Source organism: Lactuca serriola, chromosome 2 (assembly GCF_051521515.1).
Source record: "Lactuca serriola cultivar US96UC23 chromosome 2, Lser_US96UC23_V15, whole genome shotgun sequence".
NCBI classification, from domain to species: Eukaryota; Viridiplantae; Streptophyta; class Magnoliopsida; order Asterales; family Asteraceae; genus Lactuca; species Lactuca serriola.
The window spans coordinates 194,143,734-194,156,882 of record NC_136409.1 but is presented as its reverse complement, the minus strand read 5'-3'; the positions used below and the strand labels follow the sequence as shown (position 1 = coordinate 194,156,882).

Sequence of the window (13,149 nt, the reverse complement as noted above, 5' to 3'; positions counted from 1 at the left end):
CATTCGATTCTATTTATAGGGTTGATTTTTCGAGTTTCACGTCGTGAACCATCATTTCACGTCGTGGCCTTGGACGTCATTAGGTGCGTAGTCGCGATGTTCAGTCTATCAGGCTCCAGAGGACGTCAGCACTGAGTTCACGTCGTGAAACCCTTTTTCACGTCGTGAACTCTGACACAGTGTTGGGGTTCGCGCCCTGAACTTCAGAAATTCATAACTTTCGCATACGAGCTCTATTTTTAGCGTTCTTTATATCCACGCGTAGGTGAGATTATGATCTACAACTCTCTTTTAGACTCCATTGGCTAATTTTGAATTTAATTTTTATTATATTATTTTTAGTAGGCCGAGAAAGGAAAACTCCGTTATAAACTCATAACTTCTTCATCCGACGTCCGTTTTCGTCTGTCTTTTTACTGTTGAACTGCTATCGACGAGATCTTCGATTCTTGTTTAGATTGTTTCGTCTAGAAATCCCTCGATCTCATATTCGAACTTCGGGCTGCATACTGCTAAGCTGAAACTTAGAAAAATCATAACTTCCTCATACGAAGTCAGATTTGGACGTTATTTTTATGTACGCTCTCGGTTTAACGTATTCTACAACTTTCATTTAGATCGCTAAGGCCAAATATCTCTCTAACGTAAATTCACTATTTATGCCGCGTTGTGTCGTGTCGGTTCTGTCGCGAAACTTCGACAGGTCATAACTTCTTCGTTATAACTCGGATTTCAACGTTCTTTATATGTACGGAATCCTTGTAACATATACTACAACTTAGTTAAGATTACTTCTTCTAAATAATATTCCATTAAAAAGTTATTTTTGACGCTCATTGTCTCTAAATTGACTAGCCCTGATCTACGGGCGTTACAACCTTTTAGTTCATGCAACCGACCAAGTGTAAGATAAGCAGTAGCAAATTGAGTTGCTACAGGTCTTAGGAGCTCTTTCCTTTGTGTGAATTCTTTCAGCAAGCAAATCAATCGTGACCTATTGTAAAAGAACCAATCATGACTTGTTATATGAAAAAGTTATATACAAATATGATAGTTACATATTATAAATGAAACTTGTTATCTTTCTTCCTTTTTCTATCGTCACTTTATGTTCTTCAATCTTCTTTTCAAAATCCTCCAATACGAGGTCAATGCAATGAACTACACATGGTGTCCAAAATAACTTCTTCCTCTTTTGCATCAACATCTCCCCTGTAGCTTTATAATTGGTTGCATTATCAGTCACCACTTGAACAATATTTTCCTCACCTATCATTTCCACAAATTCATCTAGCATTGCAAATACATGCTTCTTTGTCTTGATAATATTGGACGTGTCAGTTGAAGCTAAAAAAAATAGTTCCTTTCGGACTATTCACAAGAAAATTGCAAATCGAACGATTATTTATGTCACTCCACCCATCACTCATCAATGTGAACCCGTTTTCTTCCACTTCTTCTTGTAGTCTTCAGGTAAAGACTTGGTGTAATCGACTTCTTTTTTCAATAAGGGAACTCGTATTTCATGGAAAGACGGTGACTTAAGCCCTCTCTCATATTCACCAATCATTTGGATCATTCCATGAAGCTCAGGATTATTTACACAATTAAAAGGTATTGCACTTAAGTAAAAAAAATCTTGCATCTTGTTGGCAAACCTTTTCTCGTTCATCTTTCTTATATATTGAATTCAAGGTGTTTTGAACTTTTCCCTTCTTTGTAACAAAATTTTGCATATTTCCTCTATTATTCTTTTCATAGGTTTCTTCATTCTCGTCAATTAGGTATACACCTCTTTTTTTCTTTGTCGCCAAACTGCTTTCTTCTAACAAACTAGCAAACTCAAGTCTAACATTTTTAGGGACCTGTGGACAAGGTGCAACATTAATACTTGTTCGCGCTAAGTGATGTTTTAATCTGTAGATCCCACCACTAAATGTTAACTTGCAATGTGTGCACATCACCTTCCCATCACCTAAGTCAATACAATGATTCCATCCAGGACCTGTTCTAGCCCCGAAAGCTTTTTTCCTTATCCGTGTAGTACTTGTAGATGACAGTGCAGAAGTAGCAGAAGGTGTCGATTCGGAACTACTGTTAAAGTTTACCATGATAGCTATTAATATTTAAGCATATTAAGAAACCAATCAGTGACTATAATAAGGTAGAAAACAAGCAAATAATTAAGTTAAACTATGACTATGTATTCCAAATTTCCAATGACTGTTGGTGATTTTTGTGTCACCATGTCATTTTATGTAACTGGAATTAGCATGTGAGCTACGGGGCTTCATAATTTGTATTCTAATATATGTCCAAGTTTGTGCGAAGTGCACGCATGTATAAGATCAGATTAGAAGCCGGTTCGATGACAAGTCGGGGGTCCGGGGGCAGCGCCCCTGGGTCCGGGGTTTCTAAAGGGGTAGCGCTCCTAGCGGGGTCCAAAGGGCGGAGCCTCTAGCTGGGTTCCTAAATCCTCATTCTTGAACTTAGAGTGAAATTAGGATTCTTGAGGGTGATTATGGTAAAACTAACGAAACTCGTGAGTTTTGGTAACCCTAAATCCTCATTCAAATCCGGATTACCCTAACTTGCTTCCAAAGTAACTCATGACGACCCAACCCTAATGAAACCCTAATCTCGTTTATTATATAAACGATTCTTCCTTATCAGAAGAAACACATGGAATTTAGCTCTTGTTTTCTTCAAACTTTCATAGAATCATTCTAGCGATTTGGCTTATGATTTCTGCGTCTAGTATCGTAAGTGTCCACTTGGATTATCCTAGGCTGAATTTTTTGCAACCCAGACATATGGTAGAAATATCAATTCGGAAAGTGTTCTCACGATCCAAGTTGGTATCTAGATCTCCACCACAAACCCTGAATTTTCTAACAATGACTATGTTATCCAAGTTTCGAACATTGCATATAAGATACTGTATAATCATGTTTACAGTAACTTTAAAGAATTTACAAGTTTAAACTCAAAACAAAGATATGCACAACAATGATAATTAACTTACTGTCCAAAAATGGAACATCACTTTAAACTTAAAAAGAACCAAAGAACCAACTAATCAGGTAAGTGTTGTCTCATGTTTTGATTCTTTAAGTGGATCACAATTCATATTTTCATAATAACGACCCGTAGTTCTATTACTCCTGTATATCCGTTATAATTATAGTTAATCAGTTCATGTTCTAGAACTTACAAAGAACCAACTAAGCAATATATCTAAAGAAAAACTATCCTTTTTAGTTAAAATAACAAACTAATTAGGTAAAGAACTTAGAAAAAAGTTCAAAGCTCAATTAAGTAACTTTGGAAGTAGGAAACTAGTAATATCAGTCAAGAAGTCTAGAATTTCGATAGATACTCATTCTCGTATACATTTGAGGTTACCAAGAACTTAAAGAGAAATGTGCCCACTTCTGAAACTAGTTTGAACTTTGAAGTTTGAAGTCTTCGTGAGTTCATGGCCTTTTCTGAAATCGAAAGTTTTTGTGGATTGTGGTCTTAATCGAGACCTTCTTCATAGTAGCACACATCCATACATTCTCAATTTCGATTAGAAGCAAAGATTTTAGGTTGAACTTAAAGAAAATGTCATTAATTTTTTAGGTGCTTCATCGTGGGTGTTTTTTTTTTTTTTTTTTTTTTTTTTTTTTTTTTTTTTTATCTTTTTAGAGATAAGAGGCGAAGTAAATGAACACAATATAGGGTTTTGATGCTGTTGGGAAATAAATTAATTGAGTAAAGAAGCTAAAAATTGAAAATTAAAAAGTTGAATTTTACAGGATCGAATCTCATACGCTCCTACGATCTTGACCATGCTCCCACGATCTCAACCACGATCTTATCTCATATATGATCTATATAGGATCTGAATCATTTTGCCTTCTTAGGATCGTAAATTCGTAAGATTCTACGATCACAGTCGGGACTTAGATAACCTACTTTGGAATAAACCTAAAAAAATACATACCACAATGACCATTTTTGCAGTTTGATAACTAAATTTGCACCAATACCATAAATATTACATTTATAATTTGATGACTTGAAACTTCACATAGGATGTTTATGTTTCTACTTTAAACATTATCACATTTAAAATATTACTCATATTATGCGATTGACCTATCATGTGTGAGTATTGAAACGAGTTGATGTGACCACTCATATTATAAAACTTAGATTATCCACCTCAGTGTAATATCATTCATCTTTCAAACGACTCACATCAGTTTTTACAAATATCATTCACATCAATGCAATAACATCTATTTTTCAAAATGAACCTCATTACCACATCAACAACCAATTTACAATTTTGCACAATATCTCTTCACAAATATATGAATTATTTGTAATTAATAATTACTTAATAATATATTTACATTATTTCATTTTATTAAAATTATTAGTATAATCATAAAACTGATTTTACATAATTAATTTACTTAAGAGGTGGATATCATGTGTTTTGGTGGAGTACCAACGGTACCTCCCAAGATAGGACCCCTTCAAACTTTCGGTTATAATGGTTTGAAGAATTAATATTTTACAATGGTTTAAGATAGCCGTTTTCTCTTTTCTCTCTCTACTCTCTCTCTCTCTCTCTTATTCTCTTGTACTATGCACTTTAAGAATTGTACCTTAATTGTTTTGTATGTTTTTAATTGAATGGATTAGAAAAGATAGAGTTTCCATGTATTGTAGGTTGGAAAAGATAGAAGAAAAATAAGAGAGAAAAACTGATGTGGCAGTAGGTTGAGTGGGTTGGAAGGGAATGATTCGCTCATCCCTTACACATTATCATGAACATGTAATTTTAGATAAATATAATAAATACTTATAAAAAAATTTTAATTTTTAAAGTTTTTTAAATTAATTCCGCTACAATTGAAGAGTAGAACCCAACTGTTCTTACAACATGTCTTTCACAATTTGCAATATTAAGTCGTCTAGTATACTGGCAATGAAGGGGCTCGTGGTCTACGTGGCCACGAGCATTGACCGTGCACACCAGCCCGAACCTTCATGGTTGTGGTGATTTGTGGTGGGGAGGACGAAAGACCATGATCGTTGCCTCTCTCAGCCAGACTTCTTCTTCTCCCCTTCTCTCGATCCGTTTGTTGTCGTCTCCGGTACACCAACATCGGTCCGTGATTCGTGATGGTCCTCATGGTTCCGTTGTTTGTGACACGTATTGCAGATGGTCTTAGAGCTGAGGTTGAGTTATTTTATTTTTTTGCAAGTCCATTTGGAAGCCGATGTGGGTGGTCTTAGCTTTTTTTTATTTCATATATATAATTTACTAACTTACATATTGAGCAACTCCGTGTTATAAAGCGAAAAGATTGTGATTAAGCAATATGCTAGGGGTAATTTCGTAAATACTCATATTATGCGAGCCAATATCCATTATTAGGATAAATTGTTATTTATACAATTGATCTTTTATTGACAGGTATAATTATCTGGAATTATGTAATTTATAAAATTGTAAGTCATACCCAACTCAAGACAAGACAACTCATAAAAATGATGTTCTAATTATTCCAAAAATATATTAATGTGCAATATTCTAATCAAGCATTATTTTCCAAAATTGTGTTTCTAGAAACAAAATATATTCTTGCAAATTCTTAACAATCCCTTTTTATAGTATTTTCTCAAGTGTTTTATTTTGTCTTTATACGAAAGATATCCTATATACGCTATATTCCAATTTCCAATACATAATGAATTATCGAACTATTCTTTTAATCAATTGCATCATAGTAAATCACATAGATGGTCCCATTAGACTAAAGGGTATGGGTCGAGTTTTTGACGCGTGAAGCTGAGCTGGTAGAGGTGTTCAGACGTGAACACCGCCGCCAACTAGAGTGAATGTGACACAGAGTGATGCTGGTTACGGACGCTTCCGAGCAATGTGATTTGTTATTCGTTTTTGAGCGTTTGTTCCCATTCTTTTTGATTGTTAACATTATTTAAAAAAAAAAACTTTTCATTTTTAAAATTAAAATCTCACCTGTATATAGAAACACAATCTACATTTCTTCTATTTTTTGATCGTTAACATTTATTCTCGTCTTTGGGTGATACAAGATGACAAACAGTCTTCGGCTGATACTTCTCCGATTCACAAAGGCATTGGGGTCTTCGGGTCCATCTTAGCTGAAGAATGTTACTTTCTTGTTTCAACAATTTTTATTTAAATTAATGTTTTTTTATTTATAAGATATTTATGTATGTTTAATAATTGTGTTTTTTATTTAATATAGTGTAAAAGAAAAATTAAAAAAAATAAACAATATGTAGTGATAATAATTTCCAATGGCTAGTGAACATGTAATGGAATGATATGACGCATAAGTGACATCACTTTTCTACTGAACATCTTGTAACCATACCCCTTAGTCTTAGGCCATTAGTTTGATCCGAAATTGTAGTTAAGACCAACTTTGTTTCTGTAACTATTTAAGACCATATAAAATGGTTGCTATTATTATTAAATAAGTTTCATCATTTTCAGTTTTATGAAGGGAAATCTCCAGAAAAGTCCTAAAATTTTAGTCCAATTTATGAAAAAGTCTCAAACTAAATTTTGTTTACAGAAAAGCACAGAATACCGGTTAAAACTTCGAAAAAACCATTTTCGGCCGGTTTCGCAGATTTTGCCGGTATTCTGTCCTTTTTCGTTAGTTTGCTCAAAATTTTGGGACTTTTCCAAAAATTACCTGATAACCAAAATATTGAGATTTTTTTGAAAATTACCATGAAATTAATGGATATTTTTATTAACAAATCATTTATAAACATAAAAAATATTTTTATTGTAAAAAAATGAAATACATTTGTTGTTAATTTCTAGGAATAAATTGGTGGTCTAGGTACTCCTCTATTGCTTCCTAACCACTCAAACTCTCTACGTTCTTCCTATGCATTTTTGTGGGTATGATGGTGAGATGTACTTAGTTAGCATTCCTCTAATGTTGGTGTTCCTCTTATGTTGTTCAACCTAACTACCAACCAACATTCATACCTCACATGTTAACAACCATCGGCTAACATACATCTATAAAATGTGAAAAGTGAACCGTGAATGATAATTTATATGGAAACAAGTGAAGGGTGATGCGTGTAACTTTATGGTTGTCATTCAAAGTTTACTTTTTACTCTCGATAGATGCGTGTAACTTTATGGTTGTTATCGGGTAATGTTTTGAGGTTAGGTGGTAGTTAGGTTAAAGAACATAATGAAAGATCTATATGTTCGTGTAATGATATTTTCTAATAACATGTGATCATATAGCATCATGCCTAATAGCAACTAGACACTTATTGATTGTGTATTAATAAATATGATTAACTCTTGTATTAGTCACGCCTAACAGAGTATTTCTCACTATGACACCTACAACAATAGATAGAAAGAACATAGAGACTTTGAAGTGGTCAACAAATAATAGAGAAGTACATAATCGACCATTCTATTCCTAGAAATTAGCAACAAATAAATTTCTTTTGTTTATAATAAAAAATATTTTTTATGTTGATAAATGATTTGTTAATAATAATATCCATTAATGCCATAGCAATTTTCAAAAAAGTCCCAATATTTTGGTTATCGGATAATTTTCAGAAAAGTCCTAATATTTTGAGCAAACTAACGAAAAAGGACAGAATACCGGCTAAATCTATAAAACCGGTCAAAAAGGGTTTTTTTCGAAGTTTTAGTCAGTATTCTGTGCTTTTCTATAAACAAAAATTAGTTCGGAACTTTTTCATAAATTAGACTAAAATTTTAGGACTTTTCTGGAGATTTCCCTTTTATGAATTTTAATTTACATTGTTTATTGAATGTTGGAGGACCCCTACTTTGAACCTGTTTTTTTTTCTGAAGCATGCTTTGAATAAAATCAATATGAATCAAAAATAATAATAACTGTGACCAGAATACATGTGGATTTTTTTAATTTGTAGTTCGACCAAGATGAAGATCAGTCGAAAAAAAAAAAAACTGGAACTATTTGTACATGTATTGTAAAGGTACAAGTTGGATAACAAATAAGATCTATCATTAAATAAGTTACTAATTTTAAATAACACTATGGTTTATAATTCCATGAATGAGATCCTAAATATTAATAATAAAAACTGAAAAGGGAATTAGAACCTAAATATTGATAATGAAGACTAACTACGGGTATGACAATGAACTCTTTGAGTGTTTTTATAAGCTTTTTAGTTTTTAACATAAAAAAATAGAATTAATGAAAATGTTTTTATTAGCGGTCCGAGTTTAAAGCTTATATTTTAAAGACAAAACTGTAAATTTGGTCTTTGTGGTTTGCAAAAATCTTTGGATGAGGTCCAAAAAGTTTCCAGCTTGCATAGAAGGTCCAAAATCAAGGTTTTTTTTTGGGTTTTTAGTCTATTCCGTCTTAGTCCGTTTGTTTGGAGCCGTTAGCGCCATCATGAGCCCTCCATGTGAGGGCATTTTGGTCATTTTAGGTCTTCATTTTAAATAATATCAAATTTCTCCTTTATATACATACTCATACGCAATCCCCTTCATCTTCTTCATTTTGATTTACAGAGAAGCAGCAACAAAAGGCCTTCTTCTTCTTCTTTGTCTCTTATCTACTTCTACAGTTACGAACTTCAAAAATGGTGCTCTGCTTCTGTGGGAATGTTGTTGTTGTGAGAACCTCATGGACCTCACGAAACCCTGGTCTTATTTTTATGCATGCCCTAAACTGGTAGGCAAACTCATATTAGGTTATGATATTTGGGTAGTTATGCAATAACTATTATACTTTAAAGTATTCTTGTAGGGATCCATATGTGGATTTTTGGGGTGGATCGATCCCCTTATGTGTCAAAGACCAACTGTTATCATACCAGGACTGTTGAGAACAATGGATGTATATGAGGTTGAAGTGGGTCAACTGGAGATGTACTTGTTTGCCTCGTGGATCTTGTTTATGTTGTTTGTGCTATTTTGGAATTAGGACTTAGAGGTTAGGGATTTTTTTGTTGGTAATAACCGCCTGAAAATGTTGTCTTTTGGTGCTAGAAGGTGTAATGGTGTTTTATATATGTTGTAAGTGTCGTCTTTTGGATCATTGGATATGTACTTTTATGAAACATGGAAGTGTAATGGTTTTATCTTTATATGAATATGAAATTGTAAAGGTTTTATCTTGACATGAATATGCAATTGTAATGGTTTTTGTGTTCACTTGAATATGAAATTGTAATAGTTTTACATGAATATATTGAGTGTGTTGCCATAACATGTTACCTGCTTTTATAAGAGAAAATAAAGCAATAACAAAGTACATTACCAAAAGGGCACAAAAAAAGGTTACATGCATATACTGAGTTACATACCATAACTGATGTAACACCCGAAATATAGAAGGTTATTAAACTAAAGTGGAGTTGAACTCAATGAGTTGGATAAGCTAACTCAACGTGTTGAGGATGAAGAATCGTGGGATTTAATGGGTCTACTTGACGAGTTGAGGAGCCTCAACTCGACGAGTTGGCCACTCAGAAGGAAACACTAATTTTAGGGTTTTGCACCCTATTTAAACATTTTCAATTATGGGTTTTGGCCTCATTCACAGCCTCCATAGCCCCTAATCCTAATCTCAAACCCTAGTGTCTCCTTGAGTGTTGTGAGCTCTTTGTAGGTGTGATTTAGTGTGTTTGAAGCTCATTGAATGAAGAAAAGCTTGGTGCAAGGCAGTGGGTCGAGTGAGAGCTTTCATATCTGAATTTTTTTGCTTAATTTCTAGCACATTTCGGGTATAAAGTTCTAGTCTTGCTTATTAGTTGCTTAGATCTCCTCGTCTTGGGTTTTGTTGTGTTTTGGCCTTTTTATGGGATGATGATGGAGTGAAGTCATCTAATGGGTTTGTTCTTTTAGATCTGAGTTTTTTTTTGGTATCCTTGGGGTTAAAGGTGCAAACTTTATGAGGATTTTGGTGTCTTGCATGCATTAAGTCAATTATTAAGTCCATTCCAATCTTAAGAGCTTCATTCAGACATGCATGAATGTAAAGCTGGAAACTTTATGTGGTTTTCCAGCTCAAGGGAGTCAGATCTATGTTTTGGAGTCATGTCCCAATGGATTAAATGCTTAATGTGTTAAAAGGTGGGTTTCTGGCGAACTCGGCGAGTTTGTTGGATAAAATCGGCGAGTTGGCTCAGTTTTCCCCAACATTTTCAGATTGATAGAGGAACTCGGTGAGTTGGTGGGTCAACTCGGCGATTTGACTTGGTCTTTCACGATCTGAGCAGATTGATGGAGTAACTTGACGAGTCAAAGGACAACTCGACGAGTTGGGTCAACTTGGACCATTGACTTTGACTTTCGAATTTATGTCTTTGACCAAGTTTGTCCCAATGGGTGCTTGAAGTAATCTGAATTGTAGTAAGGAAAACTATGGGCTTAGGATAAGGCCCATATGGGGTTGGGCCTAATTTTGAAATTTGGGAAATTAGTGGGCCTTTGTGGATCTTTTGGTTTTGGGCCTCAGTTTTGGTTCATGTTGGGTCAAGGGTAAAATGGTCATTTTACCCCAAGTATGGATTATGGATTATAGCATGGAACCCAATTACTAATTTGTTGTGTTGTTGGTATTGATAGCTCGGGAAGCCGGCAGGGCAACAACTAAAGATTTTCTTTTGGGGAGCTTCTATATTCAAGGTGAGTTCTTCTCACTATACTTTTGAGTCGAAGGCACCAAGGTCTGCCTATTGGATTAAATATCCTGTTATGTGATCGTATGTTATTGTTCAGTTTTGATATGTTAGATCAACATCCTGGTTTATAGGATGATGCCATGTGTAGTGATCTGTAGATCTACCTGTCTCCATGTAGATTGTTTATATGTTTATATGTTATATGTCGTTGTGTTGTGTGGGGTTGAGGTTGTACTACTCCATGTTGTAGCCAACAAACCCTGGGGGCATTCCAGATATGAGCTGAGGGCCAGGTGGGGCATGCCAGACTCATACTGAGGGCTCAATAGCATTCCAGATACGAGCTGAGGACCCAATAGGTATACCAGACTCGTACTCAGGGCTTGAGGGTATTGGAGCAATCCATATATGAGCTGAGAGTCGGGTGAGGCATGCTAGACTCATACTGAGGGCTCTATAGCATTCTATATACGAGCTTAGGAGTCGGTTGGTATGTCAGACTCGTATTGAGGGCTAAACATTGATAATTCAGTTTGATGACTGATCGGTACAGAGAGCAAGCCAAACATAAGCTGTGGGCCCCGAGGGCAAGCCAGACTTATGTTGTGAGCTCAGGAGCAAGCCAGATGTGAGTTATGGGCATGATAGGCAAGCCATACTCATATTGTGGGCTAAAGGGTAATCCAGTCTTTTAGCTGTGGACCCATTGCATGTTGTTATCTGTATATGTTATCTTTTTGGGTGGTGGTACTTTGGGGGAACTCACTAAGCTTCGTGCTTACAATTTTGGTTTATGGTTTCAGGTATTTCAATGGATCGTGGCAAGGTGAAGGTGTGACCGTATACTCCTCGTGTTTTGGACTTATATTTTCTACGAAACTATGATAATGTGAATGTTTTGAAAACTATGTTGAAAGAGATTCTGATTTTTAAATAATGTTTTGGGAACAACGGTTTTTGTAAATATTTCTATAGAAAAAGGGATTTTTGAAAAGTTAAAATTTTTGAAATTTTTATGGATGTTACAACAGATTAATGCCAAAACACAATCATTACCAATAAAGGGCATTAAAGTACATTACCAAAACATGTTGATTACATTGTTCCATAATAGGGCATCAAATTACATTATCAAAAGGGCAACAAAAATGGGCAACCAACAAAAGGGCATTAAGTTTCCAATCATAAACAATCATAAGCAACCATAAACAATCATTACCAAATAAACTAAAGTGCATTATCAAGTCTTAACAAACCTAAACAACCAAAGTACTTAAACATCAATTCCCATCTTGGCCCTTGCAGGTCCTGGCATTGTGCCCCTTGTGCTTACACTTACTACATGTCATAGTCAAAAGCTTCCTGATCAACTTTTGAGGTTCATTATCATTATGACTTTGACTGTTTGCTTGGCTCTTACGTTGTTGAATTTCAATCCTTTCCTTGGCTGTAATCCTACTTTTCTTTTTTGGCCTGCTTATAACTTTGTTGTGTGGTGGAGGGACAAGAGTTGTTGGGTGGTCACTTTTAGGGCACATGGATCTACCTTTCATAAGCTCCACCTTGAAGGAGTACATCTCTTTCCATGTATCAAGCCAATACACCTTATGTACATAGGTGTATAGTTCTCCCACCTTTTCAGCATCGAATGCCATTTCATTTAGGGTTGCATTTGCATGCTTGCATGGATTTCCAGTAAGCTCCCACTTTCTACAACTACACTCCTTTTCCCCATGTCCACCACATGTTGATCATTCCATGGACCTTTAACCTGCTACTTCCCCCCCCCCCCCCCCAATTCCATCATGCATGATACTTGCTAGCAAGTGTTATATTTGCTTCCAAAATCCTAGTACCAGTTGGAGTTAGTGGACCTTGACACTTGTTTAACACCTTCATCACATTGCAAACTCTCTTCATAAGGTACTCCCTGATAAACTCCAAACAGCTGATAATGGGCTTGTCTCTTCCATTCACAAGTTTGCTATTGAACACTTCACAAAGGTTATTTAATAACATGTCTGAAATTGCCCTGAAATTTCCCTTCCTACTAGTTCATTAACAGAATAACAATTAGTGTATATCTATACTATAATGAAAGGTAAGACAATAAATTGAGAAAATATCTAAAAAAGACTTCTAGCCCAATGATGTGGTGGGATTTTCAAGAGCCACTGATATGCTTTGATGTCATAATTCCTTTGCTATACCATTATAGCTTTGAACTCTAGTATGGTGGTGGCTGTAGCACACCTCCAAAAATACTCCTTGTACTCTATAGTATTAAATAACTTCCTCATGTTCTGGTATATGTGTCTAATATAGAACATATTTTCTGCATTAGGAAACAATTGTTGTATGGCTGGTAGAAGACCTTGTTTTCACCAAAATAAAATAAGTAATTAGCATTAGTCTGTA

General features: G+C 35.0%; 1 protein-coding gene across 1 annotated transcript; it reads right to left on the bottom strand.

Moving 5' to 3' along the window:
* Positions 1 to 1,054: 1,054 nt before the first annotated feature.
* On the bottom strand, positions 1,055 to 2,111 carry LOC145089906 (uncharacterized). The gene is made up of 3 exons (XM_079028290.1): positions 1,659 to 2,111; positions 1,441 to 1,588; positions 1,055 to 1,347 (listed from the first exon to the last, which is right to left on the bottom strand). The coding sequence occupies exons 1-3, from the start codon at positions 2,109 to 2,111 to the stop codon at positions 1,055 to 1,057; spliced, it is 894 nt and encodes a 297-aa protein (XP_078884416.1).
* Between the last annotated feature and the right edge of the window lie 11,038 nt (positions 2,112 to 13,149).

Coding starts and splice junctions, on each gene's coding strand:
- LOC145089906 (XM_079028290.1), bottom strand. CDS start 2,111: ATGGTAAACTTTAACAGTAGTTCCGAATCGACACCTTCTGCTACTTCT. Junction 1,589..1,658: donor AGAAAGATGAACGAGAAAAG/GTTTGCCAACAA, acceptor AATAATCCTGAG/CTTCATGGAATGATCCAAAT. Junction 1,348..1,440: donor GAAGAAGTGGAAGAAAACGG/GTTCACATTGAT, acceptor TATTTTTTTTAG/CTTCAACTGACACGTCCAAT.